Source organism: Balaenoptera musculus, chromosome 13, assembly GCF_009873245.2.
Source record: "Balaenoptera musculus isolate JJ_BM4_2016_0621 chromosome 13, mBalMus1.pri.v3, whole genome shotgun sequence".
In the NCBI taxonomy this organism is placed as follows: Eukaryota; Metazoa; Chordata; class Mammalia; order Artiodactyla; family Balaenopteridae; genus Balaenoptera; species Balaenoptera musculus.
The window spans coordinates 67,713,305-67,741,154 of NC_045797.1; the positions used below are offsets into that span (position 1 = coordinate 67,713,305).

Genomic DNA, 27,850 nt, shown 5'->3' on the forward strand with positions numbered 1-27,850 from the left:
GCGCGGGTAGTCATGCTGTCAACCAGGCGCCTGGGTCTGGTCTTGCTACCGCTGAGGCGTCTCCGGAGGTGCCCAGGGTTCGGGACCTGTCCATTCCTGCGCTGCCTTGGGCAAGAGCCCTTCGAGAGAGCCCGGTTACTGTGTTGCAAATTCTCGCCTAGAAACGCGCGAGATGAAGAAGGAGAGCGCGAGGCGGCACAGAGGAGAGCCCCAGACGCAGAGTCGCCTCCATCTCTCCCTCCGCGCGTCCGGGGACTTGGGACCAGATGTCTTTCGTCACTGGAAAGCCTCAGACTACCGACGCCGCGGAAGGAGTCACCCCCTCGAGAGCGCGAGGGCTCGAGTGAAGACCAGGACCAGTCGGGTCCCGCACGCCAGGGATCCGGGGGTCCCTCACTGCCCGCCTTGGCCCAGTCTGCCACCAAGGATGACGAACTTCACGTCTCCTCTTCCTGTTCAACTACCCGAGAGGTGCCTTTTCGGGCTGGGGAGCTGATTTTAGCTGAGACTGGGAAGAGAGAAACGCAATTTAAAAAATTATTTACGTTGAGCAACGCTGGACACTTGACTAGTAGCTGGGGGCCAGTCGCGTTCAGCGAGATCGTGGGGAAGTTCCCCGGCCAGATACTGAGGAGTTCCTCTGGTAAGCACTTCATGCTGAGGAGGCCAGCATTGGAAGACTATGTATTACTGATGCAAAGAGGGCCTGCCATAACATGTCCTAAGGTAATGCGATGGGAGTTAGGTTCATATTGGTTCCACCAAGAGCAAAACGGATGCAGTACTACAGACCTGATTAATGTACTTAAAGCACATCTCAGCACGTTTCAAGTTTTTTAAACTTTGGGTTTATTTATTTATTTATTTATTTATGGCTGTGTTGGGTCCTCTCTTCTGTGCGAGGGCCCTCTCCAGCTGCGGCAAGCGGGAGCCACTCTTCATCGCGGTGCGCGGGCCTCTCACCATCGCGGCCTCTCCTGCTGCGGAGCACAGGCTCCAGACGCACAGGCTCAGCAATTGTGGCTCACGGGCCCAGCCGCTCCGCGGCATGTGGGATCCTCCCAAACCAGGGCTCGAACCCGTGTCCCCTGCACTGGCAGGCAGACTCCCAACCACTGCGCCACCAGGGAAGCCCTCAAGTTTTTATTCTCACTTTTTTTTTAACCAATGGCTATGACTTTTACATATTTTATGATTACTAATTTTAGGAAGAAATAGCCAGATTTTAATTTTAACTTGGGAGCCTCGATTCTCTGATCTGTAAAGTGATTTACTATACAGAGTGATGTGGACTCACTAGGCAATAAGAATGTGTATTTATTCCCCATAATTCTTAAGTTTTCGAGTTCAGCATTCAAGAGAACGTTGAACTCTTGGGGACAATTTTTTAGCACCACTGTGGCGATTTGTAAGCATCATTTAATCAGGCATGTTATTAGAGGTATATTTTGTCAACAATAGATATCTCACTATGCTTTTTAAAATGTATTTTTTAATTTATTTAATTTATTTTATTTTTGGCTGCGTTTGGTCTTTGCTGCGCGCGGGCTTTCTCTAGTTGCAGCGACTGGGGGCTACTCTTCGTTGTGGTGCGCAGGCTTCTCATTGCGGTGGCTTCTCTTGTTGGGGAACACGGGCTCTAGTAGTTGTGTCACGCGGGCTCAGTAGTTGTGGCGCACGGGCTTAGTTGCTCCGCGGCATGTGGAATCTTCCCGGACCAGGGCTCGAACCCGTGTCCCCTGCGTTGGCAGGCAGATTCTTAACCACTGCGCCGCTAGGGAAGCCCTCACTATGCTTTTCCCATTAGAAAAAAAAAAATTTTTATATGAAAACAGCTAAAATTAGACACTAAACATAAAAAGAATATGATTTATTAAGTAAATTACCTACCTAGTTCCTTGTTACAATCTTATGCTAATCATCCATTGCTAGTGGTTTATTTTAATCATTAGTCACAGTCACTGTCCTTGAGCAGAATGTTCCTTTGTAACAACTTCTCCTCCTAGTCCTAGATGAGGAATCATTATTTCTTTAGTAAATACTCGCCTACCTTATATATTCAGGGCAGTATTTTAGGGAGGTGAAGTGGTGAACCACAGTCCTTGCTCTCAACATAGACCTTATGTCCTAGAGGAGGTGACAAGGAACAAACAAGTAAATGAAAGAATTCGATAATTTCAGGTAGTGCTAAGTGCCATGAAGACAAGTAGATTAACAATAACGTTGTGTTGGGTAACCTGGGGGAGGAGAATACTTTATGTCAGGTGGTTAGAGAAGGTCTCTGAGGAGGTACATTTGATAAACTAACTAAGGAAGAGCCAGCCTTGCAAAGATCTAGGAGCAGAGTGCTTGCAAAGGGAAGAGTATTGCAGAGTTCCTGCTGTGGGCTGAGTGGGTTAGGTGAGGGAGAGAATGGTATGAGATGTGCTGTGGTTGGAGATATGAGTATTTTATTCCATGTGCATTGGGTGACTGTTGGAAGGTTCTAAGTAGGAATCCAGTCTATATATATATATATATTTTTTTTTAATAAATTTATTTATTTTATTTATTTATTTTGGGCTGCTTTGCATCTTCACTGCTGCGCGCGGGCTTTCTCTAGTTACAACGAGCGGGGGCTACTCTTCGTTGCACTGCAAGGGCTTCTCATTGCGGTGGCTTCTCTTGTTGTGGAGCACGGGCTCTAGGCATGCCAGCTTCAGTAGTTGTGGCTCACGGGCTCTAGAGTGCAGGCTCAGTAGTTGTGGCACACGGGCTTAGTTGCTCCACAGCATGTGGGATCTTCCGGGACCAGGGCTCGAACCCACGTCCCCTGAATTGGCAGGAGGATTCTTAACCACTGCGCCACCAGGGAAGTCCCTCCACTGACTTTTGAAAGCTGGTCTCCTCCGTAGAATTACGTAGTTTTATCTTAATATTAAAAGTTGGTCTGAGGGAGCAATTTTGAATAAACTTCCTAACAGTTACGTGTAAAGTGTGAACATTTCACAGGGGTCAATATCAAGCACTTTTAGGTTTGGAGTAGAAGTATAAGTGGCAACACTCCCTAAATTTTTATTTTTATTTTATTTTTATTTATTTATTTATTTATTTATTTAGGCTACGCCCTGTGGCTTGCGGGATTTTAGTTCCCCGACCAGGGTTTGAACCTGGGACCATGGCAGTGGAAGTGCCAAGTCCTAACCACTGGACCGCCAGGGAATTCCCAACACTCCCTAAATTTTTAAATTAATCTTTTCTGCTGATTTGCATGTTTGGAATACTTATATAAGGACCATTGGAGAGTAGAAATTGTTGCCACTTAAGACTAAAGTGCAGCCCAGTTATTAAAACCTTCTGTTGAATTAGTTAGGAAAGAGATTAAAATTCCTGCCAAGGAAAAAACGGAAAAAGTCTGAAAAGATTGTTTGAAAGCCTAAAGTTTTGTTTTTTTGTTTTTTTTTTTTTAAAGGAAGTCCTTTATTTATTTATTTATTTATTTTTGGCTGTGTTGGGTCTTCGTCTCTGTGCGAGGGCTTTCTCTAGTTGCGGCAAGTGGGGGCCACTCTTCATCGCGGTGCGCGGGCCTCTCACTATCGCGGCCTTTCTTGTTGCGGAGCACAGGCTCCAGACCTGCAGGCTCAGTAGTTTGTGGCTCACGGGCCTAGTTGCTCCGTGGCATATGGGATCTTCCCAGGCCAGGGCTCGAACCCGTGTCCCCTACATTGGCAGGCAGACTCTCAACCACTGCGCCACGAGGGAAGCCCAAGCCTAAAGTTTTAAAATGTATAGATAACTCAATAGTAGAGTGATATTTCATAACTTCAGAGGAGTCTCCCAGTAGCTTCAAATCCCTTTTGGAAAGAGGCAAGGAAATGAATAAATGCTATTCCCACCCCAGTTTTGGACTGAAATTGCTAGGATGTGTAAAGTGGGCTCCAACCTCATTCCATGGAGACCAGGTAACCTGAATGGCAGGAAGCAAAAGTTAAAGTGTGCTAAAGTTTTTTTAAAATTTTATAATTCTAGTCTTATATGAAAGAGCCAAGGAAATAGAACTGCCTTCTCCAGGGCATTTCACTGAAATGAAATTCCCACTCCTGTGTGAAGTTATCTGTGCCCCCTCCCACGTCTACTCCCACGTGCCTGGCAGATAGGAGAGGATATGTATGTCTGAAAGACTTTGAATGTGTTAATGAAACTTTTTGACTAATACACCTTAAGAATTATGTGTCTAAGTATCATTTGGTTCAAGCCTTAGTCCATCATTTCAGAAAATACATTTTGGTTTTTAATTGGGTAACTGTACCTGTTAAATAGTTTCTTATGCATCCAAACCTATATTTAATACACAACTTTGTTGTGACTCAACAGAGGATCCTAGAAACCCTCCTATTTCTTTTAGAATTTTCACAGCAGCTTTTGCCAGAGAAGGAAAAGATAGTAAAACCTTACCAGATGTGCTGCTTATTAGCAACTTCGAAAGGTTTGTTATTGGGGGGATGTTGAAATAAATGCTAACATTTAAATTTTTCTCTCTCTATAGCATTTGTAATATATAGTGAAATGATCAACAGCATGGTTAGGAGATGTTTGGGAGTTCAACATCAGTTCTACCCCTGACTTGCCCACTTGATTCCTGGCTGTGTGACTTTGGGCAAATTACTTTTTTGATTTCTCATCCTTATAATGGGGATGGTGATAACTTTTCTCATATTATTATTCTGATTAAACAAGATAATGTTTGAAAGCAGTTTGCATAGTTAACAGAAGCCTGGCACCTGGTGAAGTTTCAATAAACAGCTATTACTACTATCATCCATGATATTTCTGTTAACAAAACAATTCTTTAGTTATGAAGTTTGGCAAATGAGTCCTGTCTATTCCTGGTATCCTAATTCTAAATGAGCATTCATCATTTCATGCAGAGATTATGTAATAACTTCCTAACTGGTCTTTCTACCTCTAATTTTTTTCTATTCTAATACATCCTGTATTTGTCTCACAGATTAATCTTTATAAAATGCCATTAATATTACCTCAGTGACATGCCCCAGTTACTTACCAGGTTAAGTTCAGATGCGTTAGCATGGATTCAGGTCTCTCCTTACCGCTCCTCCTGAGATGGGCAAACCTGTTTCTACTTTGTGACTGTTTCCTTAAATTCTCTATGTCTTTAAGCTAGGGCAGTCTGCTGATGGCTCCTTTCTCTGAGCTCCTATTCTTACTTATTTTCTGTAATTTCAATATTATACTGAAGTGCTTCTGTATTTGCTACGTGATTCTTGAATCTCTCGTTTCATCAAGTAAAATATAAACTTTTGGTAGGCAGGGCCAGAGTTTAATCCTTTTTTATTTTCACTTCTTTTCTCCAAGTCCAACATAGTGTTTGTAAGCCTAGGTGCTTAGTACATATTTATTGGTCGCAGAGTCACTCATGCTGTATTTCAATCATAGGATATGAATATGATACTGTTGATGATGAATATCCACCCAGGTGATACTGTTTTGGAAGCTGGCTCGGGCTCTGGTGGAATGAGCTTGTTTTTATCAAAAGCAGGTAAGAGATTGGGATAAATGAGTTGAATTTAGATGACAAAGAAGACATTCAATCTGTTCATAATAACGGGAAGTTAAATAGATACAGATGTTTCAGAAAATATTCACATAACTTTGTGATAGAGAGCATTCTCCTTGAAATCAAATGTAAGCAACTGTTTTTCTTTCCATTTTGTACATTTATTCAAGTCATTCTCTGTCTAACCCTCTCTCTGTTTGCTTTCTGTTGCTCCCTCCACACTTTTTTTTAACTAAATTTTTTATTAGAACATACCATAGCTACAGAAAAGTACACAGATCATAAGTGTATACCTCAATGAATTTTTATATCGTGACCACACTCACGTAGTTATTACCCAGATCAAGATAGGGAATGTTATTGTACCATTGAAACCTCCTCAAATGCCTTCTCAGTCCTTAGCCTACCCAAAGGTAGAAGGTAGCCACTACTCTGACTTTTATGCCCATTGATTAGTTTTGCCTGTTTTGAATCTTACGTAAAAGGAATCCTGTAGTGTTGTACTCTTTTGAATCTGGTTGCTTTCATTCATCATTCTGTTTGTGAGGTTCAGCCATTGCATGTAGCAATGGTTATTTCATTTTCGTTGCCATTTTTGTAAGTAAAGCACAGTTTATCCATTCTGCTGTTGATGGGCATTTGAGTTGAACATTGTGAATAGTGCTTCTCTGAACATTCTTGTACTTGTCTTTTGTGCACACATGTACATGTTTTTGTTGATAATAGTGCCAAGTGAATACTCAGTATGAGAGAATATAGAAGGAGGAGGGCTGTCAGCTGCTGGAGAAGAGTCATATACTATCAGGGGCAAAGAATTATTTTTGCTGTTCATGAATAAATTAATGCGTAATATAGAACTATTAAGGTAAAGCTAGATCATGAAGAATTTTCCTTTCTTTAAGAAAGTCTCTAAATATTGTCAGTTGGTAAAAGTACTGCTTGAAGGTAACACCTAATCAAAAATCAAGAGGTATATAGTAAACATAAATATCTGTTCATGTTCCCACCACTTGATTTCTGATTACTGTTATTGTAGTTGATTATTGCTCCCTTTGACCACTTAATTCCTCTGATTGTCAGGATTGCTTTGGCTTGTTTGGCTGCCTCTGCAGTGTTCCCTTTCTCACCTAATAATAGACAGCATTCTCTTTTGGTAGATTTTTTTTTTTTAATCATTCATGTTGGTTTTATTAGTGCATTCTTTTTTAGCTAATAAACATTGTTAGAGCAGTTGTAGGTGTATGTGGGTAGATTTTATAAAGATTACATATAGACATATACTGAATTAAACTTAAACCTTTTGTTTTTTGACCTAATGTCATCACATATAAACATAATCCAACTTATACTGGGTCAGGAAGTTCATTTTGGGCTCCTCACATCTTTTGTTGGACTCTTTTCTGTGCATAGTTAAAGGCAGCCATTTCTTCACAATCTGTGACAGATTCCTAAATACATTTGACAAAGTGAATTTATAAAAAATTTGTGAAACAGGAGGAATGTATTTCTAATATCTATAGTGTTGGAGGAGTGTCATGGCATAAATAATCCCAAACTATGAGTGATCAAGAAATTATTGCTATTTACCTTCAGGATGGATTTATTTTCACCATAATTTTCTTTTCTAAGTGTTTAGCTTATGCTACTGTTAACATTAATGTTTATCCCTTGAGAACATGATGACTTACAGCTGGACTGAAATTTTAAAGAGACATGCTGCAATTTAAACTCTTCATTTTAACTATAGGCTGATTGATCTGGGACAGCCTCCAAATGGTATCAAATCACCTCATATAGAGGTGGGTAGAAAATTAATTGCCGTAAGTTAAAATGTAGTAGTTTTCTGTGAAACTGCAGTATTACTATGATAAATAGTTTGAAAGTTTTTCAGACACACACAAAAGTACAAGTATCTTTTAAGTATCTGAAAGGCCTAACTTCATCCATAGCAAAAGACATGCAAATTAAAACTACAATGATAAACTATATGCAATTTTTAGATTGACACAGATAAAAAGTTTGATAACTCTTTGTTGGAGAGAATATGGAGAAATAGGCACTCTAATACATTGTTGGTCGAGTGTAAATTGGTGTCATTGTTTTTTTGGAGGACAATTTGGTAATAATTTTCAAAATAAAAATATTCACATATCCCTTGAGTCAGCAATTCCATTTTTAGGACTTTATCCTATAGATATACTGGCTCATGTGTACAAAGACTTAGGCAAAATAATTTTTATTGCAATATTGTTTGTTATAGCATAAGACTAGAAACAAGCTAAATGTTCATCAGTAGGTGACTGGTTAAATAAACTGTGGCATAGTCATACAATGGAACATAATAGCTGTTTAAAAAAATGCAGTAGATCATTAATCACTGAAATGGCATTGGTAAATAAGAAGGAAGGTACAGGACAGTATATATGATAGGTAACAACGTGTGTTAAAAACAGAGAAAGATACTTGCACACTTGTACTATAGGCAACGACTATCTCGGGAAGGGTAAATAACTACGGTGGAATGATTGTCTCTGATCAGGGAGACTGATTGGGTATTTGGGATAGGGTAGAGACTTTTGTAACCTTGAACTATTTGAATTATTTTTTCACATCCATGTAATATCTTTGCAAAATAAAATTTTGACATTCTTTATGTACTGATTAATACTGTGTAGTGTCATAATTTTTTTTTAATTAAGTTGGATCACTAGGACGAGTCATAAGTTTTGAAATTCGAAAAGACCACCATGAACTGGCTAAGAAGAATTACAAACACTGGCGTGATTCATGGAAAATGAGTCATGTAGAAGAGTGGCCAGACAACGTGGATTTTATTCATAAGGATATTTTAGGAGCAACTGAAGACATAAAATCTTTAACATTTGATGCGGTAAGTTTTCTAAAGTGAGTCCTATGATATTACCTAATACTGAGTACAAAGAAAACAAGGGCCACACTTCTTTTATATGGAAAAGGATCTTCCTTCATTATTTGCCCCATTTCTATCTAAGAGTGGGAGGAATATTTTCCTTTAATATCATGGTGGGATTTAGAGCAGAGAGATATACTGAATTAGCTGCCAAAGTTGTTAATAAATGTGGGGTAATGATGAAATACTAGGAGGAGTAGTTGAGCATCATGAACTTCAACATTTCTAGGATAAAGGAATAATAATTTGGAAGCAGCATTGGGAGCATACTGAGCCCCGCACCTGACCTCATATTGTGAGATTTGGGGGAATAAATAGCCTCCATTTTTGAGGGAAGAGGCAAGAGGCATCTTTTGACAGTTAAAGTCAGGATGTAGAGGAGTGTTAATTAAAGATGTTGAGGATAGAGGCATATTTATTGTGAACAAAGCTCCAGAAAGTGGAGTGGAGGGATTTGTGAGGAGGTGGAGGAGTGGGAGGTTGAGTTAGGGGAGGAGAAGCAGAGTATTATGAAGATAAAAGGATAGATGATGAGAGAATGCCATTTTAAGCTGTGAACAGTGATGGTGGAGATGTGGGCCATAGTGCTATTAGATGACCTCAAAGTTTCAGAATTCTAGTTTAAGTTGCCTTATCCTTGATGATGCCATTATCAGTTCATGGCTTGACGCTATGGACTGAGGTCTGGGTAAGAAGTCTTCTTCACTTTTCTTTCTTTTTTTAAAATAAATTTATTTATTTTATTTAATTTATTTATTTTTGGCTGTGTTGGGTCTTTATTGCTGCATGCAGGCTTTCCCTAGTTGCAGCGAGCAGAGGCTACTCTTCATTGCGGTGCACCTGCTTCTCATTGTGGTGGCTTCTCTTGTTGTGGAGCATGGGCTCTGGGTGCGCAGCCTTCAGTAGTTTTAGCACACGAGCTCAGTAGTTGTGGCTCATGGGCTCTAGAGCACAGGCTCAGTAGTTGTGGAGCACGGGCTTAGTTGCTCCGCGGCATGTGGGATCTTCTGGACTAGCGCTCGAACCCGTGTCCCCTGCATTGGCAGGTGGATTCTTAACCACTGTGCCACCAGGGAAGTTCCTTCTTCGCTTTTCTTAATTGGCTATTAGAAACTTAGATTATTTTAGGAACTTTATAAGGGAAACTAGGTGAGAAATGAAGTAAAGTTCAAAGAGGTGATTTTTATCGGGACTGGTTCCTATCTCTAATATAACAAAAGCCAATAGCTACAGTGGCACAGCTTCCTGGACACAAGGACCACAGTTTTGTTTTGTTTTTTCTCATCCTTGTTTGGCTTGCATATTATATAGCTCAATAAGGGCAGAAAGAGGACTTGTTCTATGTAGGCCATCCATAGGAATTTCACAGATACCTGGGAGTTTAATTGGTCATCAGAATTTTGCTTGATGAGCATGAAACACAACAAAGGATTTTAACAGTATTGTTACAACTTTGTGGAAACCTGCTGAAACATCCATCCCTGTTCCAAAGGAAAGAACACTCCTTACTAGATTTTTTCAATTGAATCTCTCTTGAATAATAGTGTCAGATGAATACTCAGAGCATATAGAAGGAGGAGAACTGTCAGCTTCTGGGGAAGAGTCATATACTATTGGGGCAAAGAATTATAGTTGGTGTTCATAAATAAATTACTCATAATATAGAATTATTAAGTTAAAGCTAGATCATGAAGAATTTTCGTTTCTTTAAGAAAGTCTCTAAAAATTGTCAGTTGGTAAAAGTCCTGCTTGAAGGTAGCACTTGACCAAAACTCAAGAGGTGTATAGTAAATATAAATATCTTTGGGGGAGAAGATGTTTATTTATTTATTTTGTTGAAGTATAGTTGATTTACAATGTTGTGTTATTTTCTGGTGTACAGCAAAGTGATTCAGTTGTACATATATATACATATTCTTTTTCATATTCCTTTCCATTGTGGTTTATTACAGGATATTGAATATAGTTCATACAGTAGGACCTTATTTATCTATTGATATTTTATATATAGTAGTTTGTATCTGTTAATCCCAAATTCTTACTTCATCCCTCCCCCCCCCTTTCCCCTTTGGTAACCATAAGTTTGTTTTCTATGTCTGTGAGTCTTTTTCTGTTTCATAAATAAGTTCATTTGTGCTGTATTTTAGATTCCACATATAAATGATATCATACGGTATTTATCTTTCTCTTTCTGACTTACTTCACTTAGTATGATAATCTCTAGGTCCATCCATGTTGCTGCAAATGGCATTATTTCATTCTTTTTTATGGCTGAGTAGTATTCCATTGTGTATATGTACCACATCTTCTTTATCCATTCATCTATCGGTGGACATTTAGGTTGCTTCCATATCTCGGCTATTGTAAATAGTGCTGCTGTGAAAATTGGGGTGCATGTATCTTTTTGAATGGCAACTCTACTTTTAGTTTTTTAAGGAACCTCCATACTAGTAAACATAAATTTCTATGCATGTTCCCATCACTTGATTTCTGGTTATTGTTATCCTAGTTGATTATTCCTTCCTTGACTACTTAATTCCTCTCCTAGCTGCCATCTCACCTCCTGGGCCTTCACACTTCCAATCCATTCTCCTCATCTTTAGACTAATCTAGTTCTCATACTGTCACTCTCCTGCTGAGAAACCAATTAGGAGCTTTTCATTCAAAGATTTATGGTGTCCTTCAGAATCTGATCTCAACCTTCCTTTCTTTAGCTTTTTTATATAACCTGCCTATACTCCTGCCATCTCAAATGAGGGTAGATGAATAAAAAAGGTGTTGAACCACAAAGACAAAGAGAACAGAACAAGAAAAAAATGGCTAATAAAAGATTTTAAACAAATTTTAATACATTTTGTAAACAACCTAACCATCAAAAGAGGAATGGACATGATGGAATACTAACAATGGTATTATTTAACATAGTGAAATAAATGTACTATATCTACATCAATAAATCTCCCTAAGAAAACCATAATTCAAAAAGACACATGTGTCCCAATGTTCAATGCAGCACTATTTACAATAGCCAGGGCATGGAAACAACCTAAATGTCCATTGACAGATGAATGGATAAAGACTATGTGGTACATATATACAATAGAACATTACTCAGCCATAAAAAGGAACGAAATTGGGTCATTTGTAGAGATGTGGATGGACCCAGAGTTTGTCACACAGAGTGAAGTAAGTCAGAAAGAGAAAAACAAATATCGTATATTAATGCATATATGTGGAATCTAGAAAAATAGTACAGATGAACCTATTTCCAGGGCAGGAATAGAAATGCAGATGTAGAGAACAGACGTGTGGACATGGGGGGAAAGGGGAGGGTGGGATGAATTGGGAGATTAGGTTTAACATAGACACACTACCATGTGTAAGATAGCTAGTGAGAACCTGCGGTATAGCACAGGGAGCTCAGCTCGGTGTTCTGTGATGACCTAGATGGGTGGGATGGGTGGGGGATGGGAGGGAGGTCCAAGAGGGAGGGGATACATGTATACATATAGCTGATTCACTTCATTGTACAGCAGAAACTAACACAACATTGTAAAGCAGTTATACTCCAATTAAAAAAAAAAATCTCAGACATAGAACTTAGTGAAAAACGAATTATTCAAGAATAAGTATGGAATGGCCACATACATATAAAATTTTAAAAACAGTACCATGTATTGTTTGTAGCTATATACATATGTTGTAAAAGCATAAAATTATTTGGCAACATTACCAACTTCAGGACAATGATTATCTCTGAGGAGAGAAAAGGAGGGAGTGAATAGAGGGAAGTAAGTTTTGGAGTTTATTCAGCCTGGTTCACTTAGGCTCCATAATAGCCAATATGACCTTGGGTAAATTACTTAATCTTTCTGTGCCTCAGTCACCTCATGTATTAAACAGGAATAGTAATCAGTAATAATACCTATTTCATAGCGTTGTTGAGGATTAAATGAGGTGTTTCTGTAAAATGCATAGAACAGTACCTGATATATAGTAAGCATTAAATTAATATTAGCTATGATTTTCATCATTATTAGTTTTCTCCTATTCCCTTTTCTCTACCTGTTTATTTTATTTTTTAAAATAAATTTATTTATTTATTTAATGTATTTATTTGGCTGCATTGGATCATTGTTGCACACGGGCTCTCTCTACTTGCGGTGAGCGGGGGCTACTCTTTGTCGCAGTGTGCGGGCTTCTCATTGCAGTGGCTTCGCTTGTTGTGGAGCATGGGCTCTAGGCACGTGGGCTTCAGTAGTTGTGGCACACAGGCTTAGTCGTTGTGGCTCGCGGGCTCTAGAGTGCAGGCTCAGTAGTTGTGGTGCATGGGCGTAGTTGCTCCACGGCATGTGGGATCTTCCCAGACCAGGGCTCGAACCCATGTCCCCTGCATTGGCAGGCGGATTCTTAACCACTGCACCACCAGGGAAGTCCCTCTCTACCTGTTTAACGTCTACTCTTCCTTCAAAGCTTAGATCAAAGATTGTCTCCTCCATGGAATAGACCTTAATCATCTAAGTGGAGGATTATCATCTTTCTCTGAATTACTGAACTTTCTTGATTCAACAAACATCTATTAGAGACCTGCTGTGTGCCGTGTACTATGCTAAGACAAAAATGAATTATACATATTTTTTTTTTTTACCAATTGTACTTGAACATTTGTTACTTTTTTTAAAAATTAATTAATTAATTAATTAATTTTTTTTGGCTGTGTTGGGTCTTTGTTTCTGTGCAAGGGCTTTCTCTAGTTGTGACAAGCATTGGCAGGCGGATTCTCAACCACTGCGCCAGCAGGGAAGCCCCATGAATTATACATTTAAAGGAGCTTTCGATATAGAAGAAAAGGTAGACATACAAACATTTATTAGAAAGACTCAGAAGCAAGAAACATTATGGCTGTAGAATTGGGTCTAATGAGGAGATGAAGCTGCAAATACAGTCATGAGGGACTAGATAATGAAGAACACTTGTGTGTATATCAAGCTAGGACATGTGGACATTATCTTTTAGATAACGGAAAACTATTGATGAGTTCTTAAGTAGGGGAGTAGAATGTCCAGATTCCTGTTTCAGAATAATTCTGGTGAAAGAATGGAATTTACATAGTCTATGTAGAAAGCTATTGTAATGTTTCAACAACATATGATGAGGTCCTGACCTAAAGCATTAGCAGTAGGATGAATTTGAGAAATACTGAGAGGTAGATTTGTAGGACTGGATAATTTTAATCCAAATAGAAGCATCAAAACCCCACAGATTCTCAAAAGAGAATTCAAGGTAAAGAAAATAGTGACTCTAAGTTCCTGGTTTGAGTGGCTAATGAATGGTAATGTTGTTAGCTGAGCATGGAGCTTTGGATTGGCAGGCTTCTTGGTAGTCTTATTTTTGGTCCTTGTTGATAATACGCTAAATGTACAGTCACAGAAACCAATTTATGTCTACACTGTTGGCCCTTTGATTAGTCATTGAGATCTTTACTTGGATATCTAATAGGCATCTTTTTTTTAAAGTATTTATTTATTCATTCATTCATTTATTTATGGCTGCATTGGGCCCCTTTTGCTGCACGCGGACTTTCCCCAGCTGTGGCGACTGGGGGCCACTCCTCGCTGCGGTGCGTGGGCCTCCCATCACGGTGGCTTCTCCCATTGTGGAGCACGGGCTCCAGGTGCATGGGCCTCCGCAGCTGTGGCGAGCGGGCTTAGTTGCTCCCAGCAGCTGTGGTGCATGGGTTTCAGTAGTTGTGGCTCACGGGCTTAGTTGCTCTGTGGCATGTGGGATCCTCCCGGACCAGGGATTAAACCCGTGTCCCCTGCACTGGCAGGCGGATTCTCAACCACTGTGCCACCAGGGAAGCCCTAATAGGCATCTTAAACTTGTGTCCAAATCTTGAATTCTCGAATATTTCTCCCCAAGCTTATTCTTCCCATTGTCTTAAATCATTTTCCTCAATAGTAAATGACATCTCCATTCTTTCAGTAGCTTAGGATAAACACATTGGATTCATTCTCACTTCTTTCTCTCACATCCGACAGACAATTCTAATTCTAATTGGCTCTGTGTTCTCATCACATCCAATGCTATTTGCTACTGCAAGTCACCATCATCTTTCCTTGCCCAAGTCAGAATGTACTTAATGCCACTGAATTGTACACTTGAAATGGCAACTTTATATGTTATGTTTATCACATTCAAAAAAGTTTAAAAAGTCAGATCATGTCTCAAACTCTCCAGTGACTTTTCTCTTCCTGAGTAAAGTCTGTGAGATTCTGCATAATCTGTCCCTCCCCATCCCCACCACATCCCCACCATCTGAGAACTCTTCTCTTACCACTTTCCCACTTTTGTCTCCACTGCAGTGACTGTGGCCTTCTCAGACTCACCAAGTATCCTACAGCCTCAGAGCATTTGTATTTGCTGTTCTCTCCATCTAGAGCATACTTCCCCCCTCAGTTTCCACAGGGTAACCTTAATCATTTTCTTTAGGTATCTTCACTGACCAGCCTATGTATAAAATAGTACTTCCTTCCCCTGCCCTGTCATTCTATCCTTCATATCCTCCTTTATAATCCTGTAGTTCTTCATGTCACTCATTACCCTCTGAATTACATATTTATTAGATTTTTGTTTACTGCCTATTCCTTAATTAGAATATAAGTTCCTATGAAACAAAATAGAATATAGCTCCCATTATATTTTTACCACTTAGCAAGATACTTGGCACATGGTAGATGCTCAGTAAATATTTGGTGAATAAATTAATAATGAATGATGACCCATTATTACTGTTTTTTTTTTAAAACACGTAAACAGAATAATTTCTAATTTAGTAAATATAATGATGTGCCAACTATATTAGATTTCTAGAGTTATCTATCAGTAAGTCACTTTATTTTCTATTTGACTGTATTTTTGTTTTCAGTGAATTTTTTTTGTAATTTCATTTACTCTTTGCATTCATTCGACATCTTTTGAGTACAGCCCTGTATTCTGCAACTGAATGAAGAGTAAAGAAATAAGGGACATGATTCTTGAATTTTAGAATCTCTAAAATTAATATTCAAAACTTTTGAACATAAAAATACATATTTGAGATAATGTGAATTTCTATTGCCAAAAGCTGAACTAAAGCATTGAAACTTTACATATACAGTTGACCTTTGAACAACATGGGGTTTAGGGGCACCACTCCTACGTGCAGTCAAAAATCTGAGTATAACTTATAGTCAGCCCTCCCTATCCATGGTTCCAACATATCCAGGGTTCCACATCTTCAGATTCAACCAACCGCAGATTGTGTAGTACTGTAGTGTTTACTATTGAAAAAAAATCCTTGCGTTAAGTGGACCCGCACAGTTCAAACCCACGTTGTTCAAGGGGCAACTGTGTGTGTGTGTGTGTGTGTGTGTGTATGTATGTATGTGTATAAAATATAGCTAAAGATTCCTGTATTATCAATATTGCCAAGTACAAGACATGCCATTACAATTTTTATGTAGTCAAGTACTAAGACAAATTGTATAATTATAAGTATGCCTTTTTGAGAGGGGTAAAATGACAGTCATTAGTATTACATTCTAAAAAATGAAATACTTTAACTGGGTAATTGCTTTCCCAAAGTGTATCATTTCACCTCAATAAGAAAAGAAAACACATGCTTTATTTAAACAAAACTCAGTCTGATTCTCTTTCCCCCACTACAGGTAGCTTTGGATATGTTGAATCCTCAAGTTGCTTTGCCTGTTTTATACCCAAATCTTAAACAGGGTGGTGTATGTGCTGTATATCTAGCAAAGTGAGTAATGTGACTTTTTGGTAATGTTATTTTAAACACAGTTTTGTTTTAAGTGCTAGGCTAAAGTGTTCATTTTGTAACTGAGTTAAGTGTATATGTTATCTCGTAAAACTGTTATGATGGGCTTCCCTGGTGGCACAGTGGTTAAGAATCCGCCTGCCAATGCAAGGGACATGGGTTCAAGCCCTGGTCTGGGAAGATCCCACATGCTGTGGAGCAGCTAAGCCCATGCGCCACAAGAGAAGCCACCGCAATGAGAAGCCCGCGCACTGCAACAAAGAGTAGCCCCCAATCGCCACAACTAGAGAAAGCCCGCACGCAGCAATGAAGACCCAATGCAGCCCAAAATAAACAAATTAATTTTTTAAAAAAGTCAAAAGAAAAAAAAACTGTTATGAAACAGCATATGTCCCAAATTCAGTTATATTGCTGTTTAAATCATCCTTTACATAAATGGTAATATAAGATGCATATTTCTTCTGACAGTTTAGAAGAAAAGTTTTTAAAAGTGTAATGTGAACAATGATGTTATAGTCTCTTTATTGTTTTTACTTAGTATTCTCCTCTTATGTGCCCTAACTTGCATATTTACTTTTTTTCCCTTTTGATTTAAGCATAGCATTTAAATTGGGGTAAGACGTATAGTGAACTTAAGTATAAAGTTATTGTTGTGGTAGAAATTTAAAGTAGATTTTTCACTTTTTGAAAGCATCACACAGGTTATTGAACTTTTAGATGGAATTCGCATCTGTGAACTTGCCCTCTCATGTGAAAAGATAAGTGAAGTTATTGTCAGAGATTGGTTGGTTTGCCTTGCAAAACAGAAAAATGGAATTTTACCTCAAAAAGTGGAACCTAAAATCAACACAGATTTACAATTACATTCTCAAAAGAAAATTAGAATTGAAGGTGAGATGTTTCAAGAAGATGACCATGGTGAGCTTCAGTTTTATTTTATGCATGTGTTTGCAATAATAAATGGAGAATACATTCCTGAATGTATTGGGCAATACATTATAAAAATATTTCTCAGGGATTTATTATGTTTTTCCTATAGAAATTGAAATGTGGTATTTATTCTGTTAAATTAAAATCTTTTAAGAGACAGAATCATGACTTTTCCTGCCTTTTATGTAAAACTCTGATACCTTTGAAGAACTGAACTTCTTATAATATTCATATTTTACTTGTGACAAGGGGATTGGCTTATGAAATACTTTAAATATACTAAAGAATGTTTTAAATTTAGATCAGTGATTATCACTGAAGGGAAAGAATTTAATAGGACCCAATATGCAAATAGCTAATATTCCAAAAAGCAACTTCTAGGAATTTTTCAAAGAACTAAATTTAGGTCCTTGTTGTATGTACACATTACTTAGGCCATAAACAAGTTTTCAGACATCCATTGATTTATGATATGGGCTTATCCATTTGGTTATAAAACCATATATAGGTTTATCATGTCATCCTTGGCAAGTTGTTTCTGTAAGATAACTGTCAGAATAGCTCCAAGACAATGCTAAAAAGAATAAAGTCTGAGAGAAAAAAACTTACAGGAAAAGGACAGCAATTTGTTTTTAACAATTTTGTGAACAAATTATAAAATATTTTATGTAGCTTACAATACATATTTTGTTCTATAACAGAAGAATCACATTCTGATTTTCCCTATGGATCATTTCCCTATATTGCTAGACCTATACACTGGCAAACTGGTCATACAGGTGAGTAATTTTTTCATGCTATATTACATGGTGTTTTCTTCTCATAATTGCAATGACCTTACCTTTTCCTCCCCTCAAATTAGCTTTTCTTGTCAAGTTGAGGAAGTGCAAACCACAACTTAACTGAGTACCTCAGATGACAACTGATTTGAAGATGTGAAGAAAAATATCAAAATAGAACTTTGTATTGCAAATCACTACTTTCATATATTGGTATTTTTAGCTACTACTATGATTTGTATAACTTTTACATGTAATTTTGAAAAGTAACAAAAGCTAGAGAAAGATGTGTAACATTTCAAAACTGCTTAAATGTCCCATTTTGACACTTGTCTTGCAGTTAGTTTGACATTTTGTAGTTAATGATTCCAAGTTGGTTTAGTTGAGCCATCTCATTCTTCACTTCCTGTAAACCACTCCATAGATTTGTCTTTCTTCATGAAATTAGTTTTCTTTTCTTTGTTTGATTGATGGTCATTGGCTACCAAAATAAAATATGCATTTTGAGATAAATTTTAAGTATCTGTGTATTTTAAGTACATATTTTAATGGCTTGTACGTGTCTTAAAAAATAACAAATCTGGGCTATAGTAAATAATAGGGGGAAACTGATAAGAATAACTATCTTAAAAATTGTAACAAAAGATGTAGCAATTCTTGAATCTCTTATCTTTCTCAGAATCATTTTAACAGTTTGAAAGAACATCAGAATTATTCTGTTATATAAATCAAATGTTTGGGGAGTTCCCTGGTGGTCCAGTTGTTAGGACTCGGTGCTTTCACTGCTGTGGCCCAGGTTCAATCCCTGGTCGGAGAACTAAGATCCTGCAATCTGCATGGCGCAGCCAAAAAATAATGTTTGGAGAGATACACTTTTTATAAATATGAATTAATTAGGACTAGGGCTTATTATTATTCATAGGCACTATGAATAATGTTATTTAGCATTTACCATGTGCCTTACATTGTTTTAAGAACATTATAGGGCTTCCCTGGTGGCGCAGTGGTTGAGAATCTGCCTGCCAATGCAGGGGACACGGGTTCGAGCCCTGGTCTGGGAGGATCCCACATGCCGCGGAGCGACTAGGCCCGTGAGCCACAGTTGCTGAGCCTGCGTGTCTGGAGCCTGTGCTCCACAACAAGAGAGGCCGCGGTAGTGAGAGGCCCGTGCACCGCGATGAAGAGTGGCCCCCACTTGCCGCAACTGGAGAAAGCCCTCGCACAGAAACGAAGACCCAACACAGCCATAAATAAATAAATTAATTAAAAAATAAAAAAACATTGTAATATCTTTTTATTTAATATGTGTAGCTCATCCTTAAGATTATCCATATTTTACAGATAAACATAAGCTTATAGTTATTATTTAAATATAGATGTTTTATAGGTTTTGAAGTAGTAGAGCCTGGGAGGATATATGCTACTTATCCCTTAGGCTAGAACTACTTAAAATAATGTACATATTCTAAATAACATTTTACATATTTTTCATTCTGTGGAAAAATTTAGTCTAAAATCTCTGCCTTTTTAGACTTTACAGCCTATAGTAGAGATAGACATTAAATAATCACACAAATATAAAACTAAAACTGTTATAAATACTTCAGAGAAGTACAGGATTTAGTAGAGGTTTTGCTCTGATCAAGTAATTACCTGTGCAAGTGTCAATTGAGCTGAGACCTGAAGGGCAGGTAAGAGTTAACTACAGCAGGGAAAATGAGAACAAAAAAGGCCAGTGATGAGGTTGACTGAAAGATAGGTAGGGGTCAGGCCATGGAGGATCTTGTAGATCTGTTAAGGAGTTTGTCTATCCTAAGAAAAATGGGGTGCTATTGAAGGATTTCTTGAAGTAAGTGCTAACATGCTTAGATCTGTGTTTTGAAAAACAATCACTCTGGTTGCATTTGGAGAACTGATTGAATCATAAGCGGAGTAGTCTCCTGGTACCATTTCTGAATGGTAAGTATCTGAACACTCATACAATAATAATGGCTTTAAAGTTTTCATAACATTTCCAGATCTATAGACGCTCTGATGTATATTTTTAGATTGCATCATGGAATACTCCCCTTTCTTCTGCCTTTCTATTTAACTATTAGTGAAATTCTGTCCTTCATTTATTGTTTTGAATGCAGGCCCTAATTGTACTTCTTGGAGAAGGGGCTGGCTTAAGAACAAAGAAAAGTTGTGCCTTCTCCTATTTCATGTAGAATAGTTTCTGTTCAGTACACTATGCTCAGTAGATGTTGAACTGAACAAGAGCTAACAGTGTCCATTCTAATAATGAGTTGAAAACCAAACTATATAAGCAAATAAACATTTATTTATATAGTTAATCAAAGTCCAGCTTAAGCCCTTTATCCATCTCTCCATTGAACACTAAGCATGTTTATAATCTGGCTTGTGGGACAGGTGCCTTCTTCTAAAGTTAGCTTTCTATGTTCATGTCTGGCTCTCATTTACCATAATATAAACTCCTAGAGATTTGTGACTGGTTCACAACTGTCTTCCCAGTAACTTCCAGAGGCCCTGACTTTTCCACCCAGTAAATGGTCAGTAAAAGTTTGCTGATGGCTTGAAGCCTACACTGGATCAGGTGTTATTTCATCTGTTGACTTGGTTGTTCTAGGGGGAAATTTAAGTATATAGCTCGCAGATTGTGGAAGACTTTGAGTTTGAACTTTATACTTCAGAGTAAGTAGGGAACTTCTGAAGTTTCCATGGTCATGTAAAAGCAGATATTTTTTAAAAGTCTGTTAGTGGTGTCTGAGTATTTAAAGGAAGGAAAAAACTATTAAATCAGAAATGTCGTAGTAATACATAGTATACAACTATGAGGTGATTTGTATTAACATACAACTATGAGGGGTGGAAAAGGGGCAAGTGTAAAAAAATATTGTGAAGGAAGAACCAGATAAACTGGTGGTTCATTGGATGTAGAGGGAGAGAAGCTATATATATTCAAACTTTCATCTACTGTTCAGGCAAACATCTACTGTTTGCCTTATTTCTCTGGGCAAAGAGGATTCAGCCCAGCTCATAAATAACTTCCTTGGAACAGCCTTCACTATGTCTCTCACCCTACAGAATTAATTCTGAAATCTTTTGTGCTCATAAATGTTGATCATATAATTAGCATTGCCCTTATCACATCCTTAATTTATAAGCCCTGGTTATGCCTTCATTAAGGATTTTAAATTGGGATGACTAGAACAGTGGTAATGACAAAAGTCAATAAGGAAGTTCAGAGAAGGATTTATTTCTGAGGAAAAATTATTTGGTTTTAGATTATATAACGGAATGTCTTGTGCCTGCCTACATGACCCAGGACTAAGGTTTGGTATACTGCTTTTTTCCCTTGGCTTCACTCTAAAATCTGGGGAGTCCTCAGATAATACATAATAATATGTACCCATGTCTCAGATATACTAGCCTAGGTGTCATAAGGCTTAAGACAGCATAAGGTAAAGAGAAACAATGTAGTTTAGTAAGTACAAAAATGTGCTGTCTATTTAGATAGAACTGGGTTCTCATCTTGCTGTTTTCATTGTTGCTGTTTTACTTTGCAGCTGTGACTTTTCTGAGTTTGTTTCTTCATCAGTAAAATGAATGTCATAGTGCCACTTCAGGATTTCTTGGGGGGGTCAGGTGTTAAATGAGACTACCTTTATAAGGTGGCTAGCACGTGATTGGTGATTGTGATGCCTGTAAGTTTGTAAAGAATGCCTCATCTATCTCCCACAACCTTATCAAAATCAACTATTTTATTCTTAGTAAATGTCATTAAAATGTTTATATAAAACTTGTTCATTGAACATGTTGTTTTGAGAAAAAAATTTTAAGGCAGAAAAACATGTTTTTAACCTGGAAAGCAAGAAGTTGCTTGCGTTTGAAAGAAGGATGGAAGCATCGATACCAGCTATTGGTAAGTTTTATCATAAAAGCCTAGAGCAGAGCATCAGCTCTTTGTGTCTCTTCCTGGAGAATGAATTGAGTTGTCTGCAGCCACAAACCTTAGGTGATTCCAACCATCTTATATGGACTGGAGGGAGAAAATTTTGCTAGTAGAGGCCATTACTGGGCATCAAAACAGCTGCTGAGGCAGTAAGAGACCACTGTTCCTGATAATACCATGTTACCCTTAATCCTCTCCACCCGCCGTTAGCCCACTGACTTGTTAAGCCTACTGAGGGAAAATGAATGTAAATGTTTATTGGTCAAGTGTATGTATGACCAATAATTTTTCTTTGTATTGCCTACCCTCTGTCATCCTGAAACAACAGGTTTTACATTTAGTCTTGAATTCCCACTCAGAACAAAACACAAATGAGTAAATACTTATTTCTTCCTATATAGGACATATATATCCTAAACCAGGGTGTCAGGGCTTTCATCCAGGGACAGGAAGAAAGCACAGTTCCATTTACAACTGCCCTATATCAAGTGCCCCACTTTTCATCCAAAATCCCTCAAAGACCTGCTTTCTTTTTTCTTCTCGAAGCAAGCTGACTGGCAGAGCCCCTTACCCCCTGGGTGCACTCTAATTTCCCATTGAAATATCAAAGCCTAAACATAGGGTGTGACTACTCTTGATATCTAAGGGGCTAGTTTGAATAAAATATAAGTGCTTCTGTTCTGCTTTCTTTAAATATTTGTTCAAATTATGGTTGGAATTCTCTCCCACTTCACTCCATACAACCTTCATCAGGGACTTTGTTCTTTTTTTTGTTTAATTTTTTAATTTAATTTAATTTATTTTTTTTATACAGCAGGCTCTTATTAGTCATCAATTTTCTACACATCAGTGGATAGATGTCAATCCCAATCGCCCAATTCATCACACCACCACCACCACCCCCCCCGCAGCTTTCCCTCCTTGGTGTCCATACGTTTGTTCTCTACATCTGTGTCTCAATTTCTGCCCTGCAAACCGGTTCACCTGTACCATTTTTCTAGGTTCCACATATATGCGTTAATATACGATATTTGTTTTTCTCTTTCTGACATACTTCACTCTGTATAACAGTCTCTAGATCCATCCACGTCTCAACAAATGACCCAATTTCGTTCCTTTTTATGGCTGAGTAATGTTCTACTGTATATATGTACCACATGTTCTTTATCCATTCATCTGTTGATGGGCATTTAGGTTGCTTGCGTGACCTGGCTATTGTAAATAGTGCTGCAATGAACATTGGGGTGCATGTGTCTTTTTGAATTATGGTTTTCTCTGGGTATATGCCCAGTAGTGGGGTTGCTGGATCATATGGTAATTCTACTTTTAGTTTTTTAAGGAATCTCCATACTGTTCTCCATAGTGGCTGTATCAGTTTACATTCGCACCAACTGTGCAAGAGGGTTCCCTTTTCTCCACACCCTCTCCAGCATTTGTTGTTTATAGATTTTCTGATGATGGCCATTCTAACTGGTGTGAGGTGATACCTCATTGTAGTGTTGATTTGCATTTCTCTAATAATTAGTGATGTTGAGCAGCTTTTCATGTGCTTCTTGGCCATCTGTATGTCTTCTTTGGAGAAATGTCTATTTAGGTCTTCTGCCCATTTTTGGGTTGGGTTGTTTGTTTTTTTAATATTGAGCTACATGAGCTGTTTATATATTTTGGAGATTAATCCTTTGTATGTTGATTCGTTTGCAAATATTTTCTCCCATTCAGAGGGTTGTCTTTTCGTCTTGTTTATGGTTTCCTTTGCTGTGCAAAAGCTTTTAAGTTTCATTAGGTCCCATTTGTTTATTTTTGTTTTTATTTCCATTACTCTAGGAGGTGGATCAAAAAAGATCTTGCTGTGATTTATGTCAAAGAATGTTCTTCCTATATTTTCCTCTAAGGGTTTTATAGTGTCTGGTCTTACATTTAGGTCTCTAATCCATTTTGAGTTTATTTTTGTGTATGGTGTTAGGGAGTGTTCTAGTTTCATTCTTTTACAGGTAGCTGTCCAGTTTTCCCAGCACGACTTATTGAAGAGACTATCTTTTCTCCATTGTATATCCTTGCCTCCTTTCTCATAGATTAGTTGACCATAGGTGCGTGGGTTTATCTCTGGGCTTTCTATCTTGTTCCACTGATCTATGTTTCTGTTTTTGTGCCAGTACCATATTGTCTTGATTACTGTAGCTTTGTAGTATAGTCTGAAGTCAGGACGTCTGATTCCTCCAGCTCCGTTTTTTTTCCCTCAAGACTGCTTTGGCTATTCGGGGTCTCTTGTGTCTCCATACAAATTTTAAGATTTTTTGTTCTAGTTCTGTAAAAAATGCCATTGGTAATTTGATAGGGATTGCATTGAATCCGTAGATTGCTTTGGGTAGTATAGTCATGTTCACAATACTGATTCTTCCAATCCAAGAACATGGTATATCTCTCCATCTGTTGGTATCATCTTTAATTTCTTTCATCAGTGTCTTATAGTTTTCTGCATACAGGTCTTTTGTCTCCCTATGTAGGTTTATTCCTAGGTATTTTATTCTTTTTGTTGCAATGGTAAATGGGAGTGTTTCCTTAATTTCTCTTTCAGATTTTTCATCATTAGTGTATAGGAATGCAAGAGATTTCTGTGCATTAATTTTGTATCCTGCAACTTTACCAAATTCATTGATTAGCTCTAGTAGTTTTCTGGTGGCATCTTTAGGATTCTCTTTGTATAGTACCATGTCATCCGCAAACAGTGACAGTTTTACTTCTTCTTTTCCAATTTGTATTCCTTTTATTTCTTTTTCTTCTCTGATTGCCGTGGCTAGGACTTCCAAAACTATGTTGAATTATAATGGTGAGAGTGGGCATCCTTGTCTTGTTCCTGATCTTAGAGGAAATGCTTTCAGTTTTTCACCATAGAGAATGATGTTTGCTGTGGGTTTGTCGTATATGGCCTTTATTATGTTGAGGTAGGTTCCCTCTATGCCCACTTTCTGGAGAGTTCTTATCATAAATTGGTGTTGAATTTTGTCAAAAGCTTTTTCTGCATCTATTGAGATGATCATATGGTTTTTATTCTTCAATTTGTTAATATGGTGTATCACGTTGATTGATTTTCATATATTGAAGAATCCTTGAATCCTTGGGATAAATCCAACTTGATCATGGTGTACGATCCTTTTAATGTGTTGTTGGATTCTGTTTGCTAGTATTTTGTTGAGGATTTTTGCATCTATATTCATCAGTGATATTGGTCTGTAATTTTCTTTTTTTGTAGTATCTTTGTCTGGTTTTGGTATCAGGGTGATGGTGGCCTCATAGAATGAGTTTGGGAGTGTTCCTTCCTCTGCAATTTTTTGGAAGAGTTTGAGAAGGATGGGTGTTAGCTCTTCTGTAAATGTTTGATAGAATTCACCTGTGAAGCCATCTGGTCCTGGACTTTTGTTTGTTGGAAGATTTTTAATCACAGTTTCAATTTCATTACTTGTGATAGGTCTGTTCATATTTTCTGTTTCTTCCTGGTTCAGTCTTGGAAGGTTACACCTTTCTAAGAATTTGTCCATTTCTTCCAGGTTTTCCATTTTATTGGCATAGGGTTGCTTGTAGTAGTCTTTTAGGATGCTTTGTATTTCTGTGGTGTCTGTTGTAACTTCTCCTTTTTCATTTCTAATTTTATTGACTTGAGTCCTCTCCCTCTTTTTCTTGATGAGTCTGCCTAATGGTTTATCAATTTTGTTTATCTTCTCAAAGAACCAACTTTTAGTTTTATTGATCTTTGCTGTTGTTTTCTTTGTTTCTATTTATTTCTGCTCTGATCTTTATGATTTCTTTCCTTCTGCTAACTTTGGGTTTTGTTTGTTCTTCTTTCTCTAGTTCCTTTAGGTGTAAGGTTAGATTGTTTTTTGAGATTTTTCTTGTTTCTTGAGGTAGGCTTGTATAGCTATAAACTTCCCTCTTAGAACTGCTTTTGCTGCATCCCATAGGTTTTGGATTGTCGTGTTTTCATTGTCATTTGTCTCTAGGTATTTTTTGATTTCCTCTTTGATTTCTTCAGTGATCTCTTGGTTATTTAGTAATGTATTGTTTAGCCTCCATGTGTTTGTGTTTTTTACGGTTTTTTCCCCTGTAATTCATTTCTAATCTCATAGCGTTGTGGTCAGGAAAGATGCTGGATATGATTTCAATTTTCTTAAATTTACTGAGGCTTGATTTGTGACCCAAGATGTGATCTATCCTGGAGAATGTTCCATGCGCACTTGAGAAGAAAGTGTAATCTGCTGTTTTTGGATGGAATGTCCTATAAATATCAATTAAATCTATCTGGTCCATTGTGTCATTTAAAGCTTCTGTTTCGTTATTTATTTATTTTCACTTTGGATGACCTGTCCATTGGTGTAAGTGAGGTGTTAAAATCCCCCACTATTATTGTGTTACTGTCTGTTTCCTGTTTTATAGCTGTTAGCAGTTGCCTTATGTATTGAGGTGCTCCTATGTTGGGTGCATATATATTTATAATTTTTACACCTTCTTCTTGGATTGATCCCTTGATCATTATGTAGTGTCCTTCCTTGTCTCTTGTAACATTCTTTATTTTAAAGTCTATTTTCTCTGATATGAGTATTGCTACTCCAGCTTTCTTTTGATTTCCATTTGCATGGAATATCTTTTTCCATCCCCTCACTTTCAGTCTGTATGTGTCCCTAGGTCTGAAGTGGGTCTCTTTTAGACAGCATATACATGGGTCTTGTTTTTGTATCCATTCAGTGAGCCTGTGTCTTTTGGTTGGAGCATTTAATCCATTCACATTTAAGGTAATTATCGATATGTATGTTCCTATGACCATTTTCTTAATTGTTTTGGGTTTGTTTTTGTAGGTCCTTTTCTTCTCTTGTGTTTCCCACTTAGAGAAGTTCCTTTAGCATTTGTTGTAGAGCTGGTTTGGTGGTGCTGAATTCTCTTAGCTTTTGCTTGTCTGTAAAGCTTTTGATTTCTCCATCAAATATGAATGAGATCCCTGCCTGGTAGAGTAATCTTGGTTGTAGGTTATTCCCTTTTATCACTTTAAATGTATCATACTGCTCCCTTCTGGCTTGTAGAGTTTCTGCTGAGAAATCAGCTGTTAACCTTATGGGAGTTCCCTTGTATGTTATTTCCCGTTTTTCCCTTGCTGCTTTCAATAATTTTTCTTTGTATTTAATTTTTGTCAATTTGATTACTGTGTGTCTCGGCGTGTTCCTCCTTGGGTTTATCCTGTGTGGGACTCGCTGTGCTTCCTGGACTTGGGTGGCTATTTCCTTTCCCGTGTTAGGGAAGTTTTTGACTATAATCTCTTCAGATATTTTCTCTGGTCCTTTCTCTCTCTCTTCTTCTGGGACCCCTATAATGCGAATGTTGTTCCATTTAATGTTGTTGCAGAGGTCTCTTAGGCTGTCTTCATTTTTTTTTCATTCTTTTTTCTTTTTTTCTGTTCTGCAGCAGTGAATTCCACCATTCTGTCTTCCAGGTCAGTTATCCATTCTTCTGCCTCAGTTATTCTGCTACTGATTCCTTCTAGTGTAGTTTTCATTTCAGTTATTGTATTGTTCATCTCTGTTTGTTTGTTCTTTAATTCTTCTAGGTCTTTGTTAAACATTCCTTGCATCTTCTCGATCTTTGCCTCCATTCTTTTCCCGAGGTCCTGGATCATCTTCACTATCATTATTCTGAATTCTTTTTCTGGAAGGTTGCCTATCTCCACTTCATTTAGTTGTTTTTCTGGGGTTTTATCTTGTTCCTTCATCTGGTACATAGCCCTCTGCCTTTTCATCTTGTCTGTCTTTCTGTGAATGTGGTTTTTGTTCCACAGGCTGCAGGATTGTAGTTCTTCTTGCTTCTGCTGTCTGCCCTCTGGTGGATGAGGCTATCTAAG

General features: G+C 37.8%; 2 protein-coding genes and 1 non-coding gene across 4 annotated transcripts in view; 1 reads left to right on the top strand and 2 right to left on the bottom strand.

The window, feature by feature from the left end:
• On the top strand, nt 1–18,527 carry TRMT61B (tRNA methyltransferase 61B). The gene is made up of 7 exons (XM_036874080.1): nt 1–726; nt 5,437–5,539; nt 8,257–8,447; nt 16,196–16,287; nt 16,997–17,223; nt 17,937–18,014; nt 18,098–18,527. The coding sequence occupies exons 1-7, from the start codon at nt 13–15 to the stop codon at nt 18,139–18,141; spliced, it is 1,449 nt and encodes a 482-aa protein (XP_036729975.1). The 5' UTR covers nt 1–12; the 3' UTR covers nt 18,142–18,527.
• Nucleotides 3,129–3,201, bottom strand: TRNAG-UCC. The gene has a single exon. It is a non-coding gene; the product is annotated as a tRNA-Gly (tRNA).
• SPDYA (speedy/RINGO cell cycle regulator family member A) overlaps nt 18,184–27,850 on the bottom strand; it is a 35,780-nt gene continuing 26,113 nt past the window's right edge. The window contains exons 6-7 of one of the 2 annotated variants that reach the window (XM_036874082.1): nt 22,185–22,187; nt 18,407–18,495 (exon numbers count right to left, since the gene is read on the bottom strand). In XM_036874082.1, the coding sequence (XP_036729977.1) occupies nt 18,407–18,495; nt 22,185–22,187 (92 nt within the window). Of the gene's footprint in view, nt 18,496–22,184; nt 22,188–27,850 lie in introns of both variants that reach the window. The other variant, XM_036874081.1, reaches the window with a different exon arrangement.

Excerpts from the sequence above, each read along its gene's own strand:
- TRMT61B (XM_036874080.1), top strand. The coding sequence starts at position 13 with ATGCTGTCAACCAGGCGCCTGGGTCTGGTCTTGCTACCGCTGAGGCGT. Across the intron at positions 727-5,436 it reads CTGCCATAACATGTCCTAAG|GATATGAATATGATACTGTT; the intron begins GTAATGCGATGG and ends TTTCAATCATAG. Across the intron at positions 17,224-17,936 it reads GTTTCAAGAAGATGACCATG|AAGAATCACATTCTGATTTT; the intron begins GTGAGCTTCAGT and ends GTTCTATAACAG.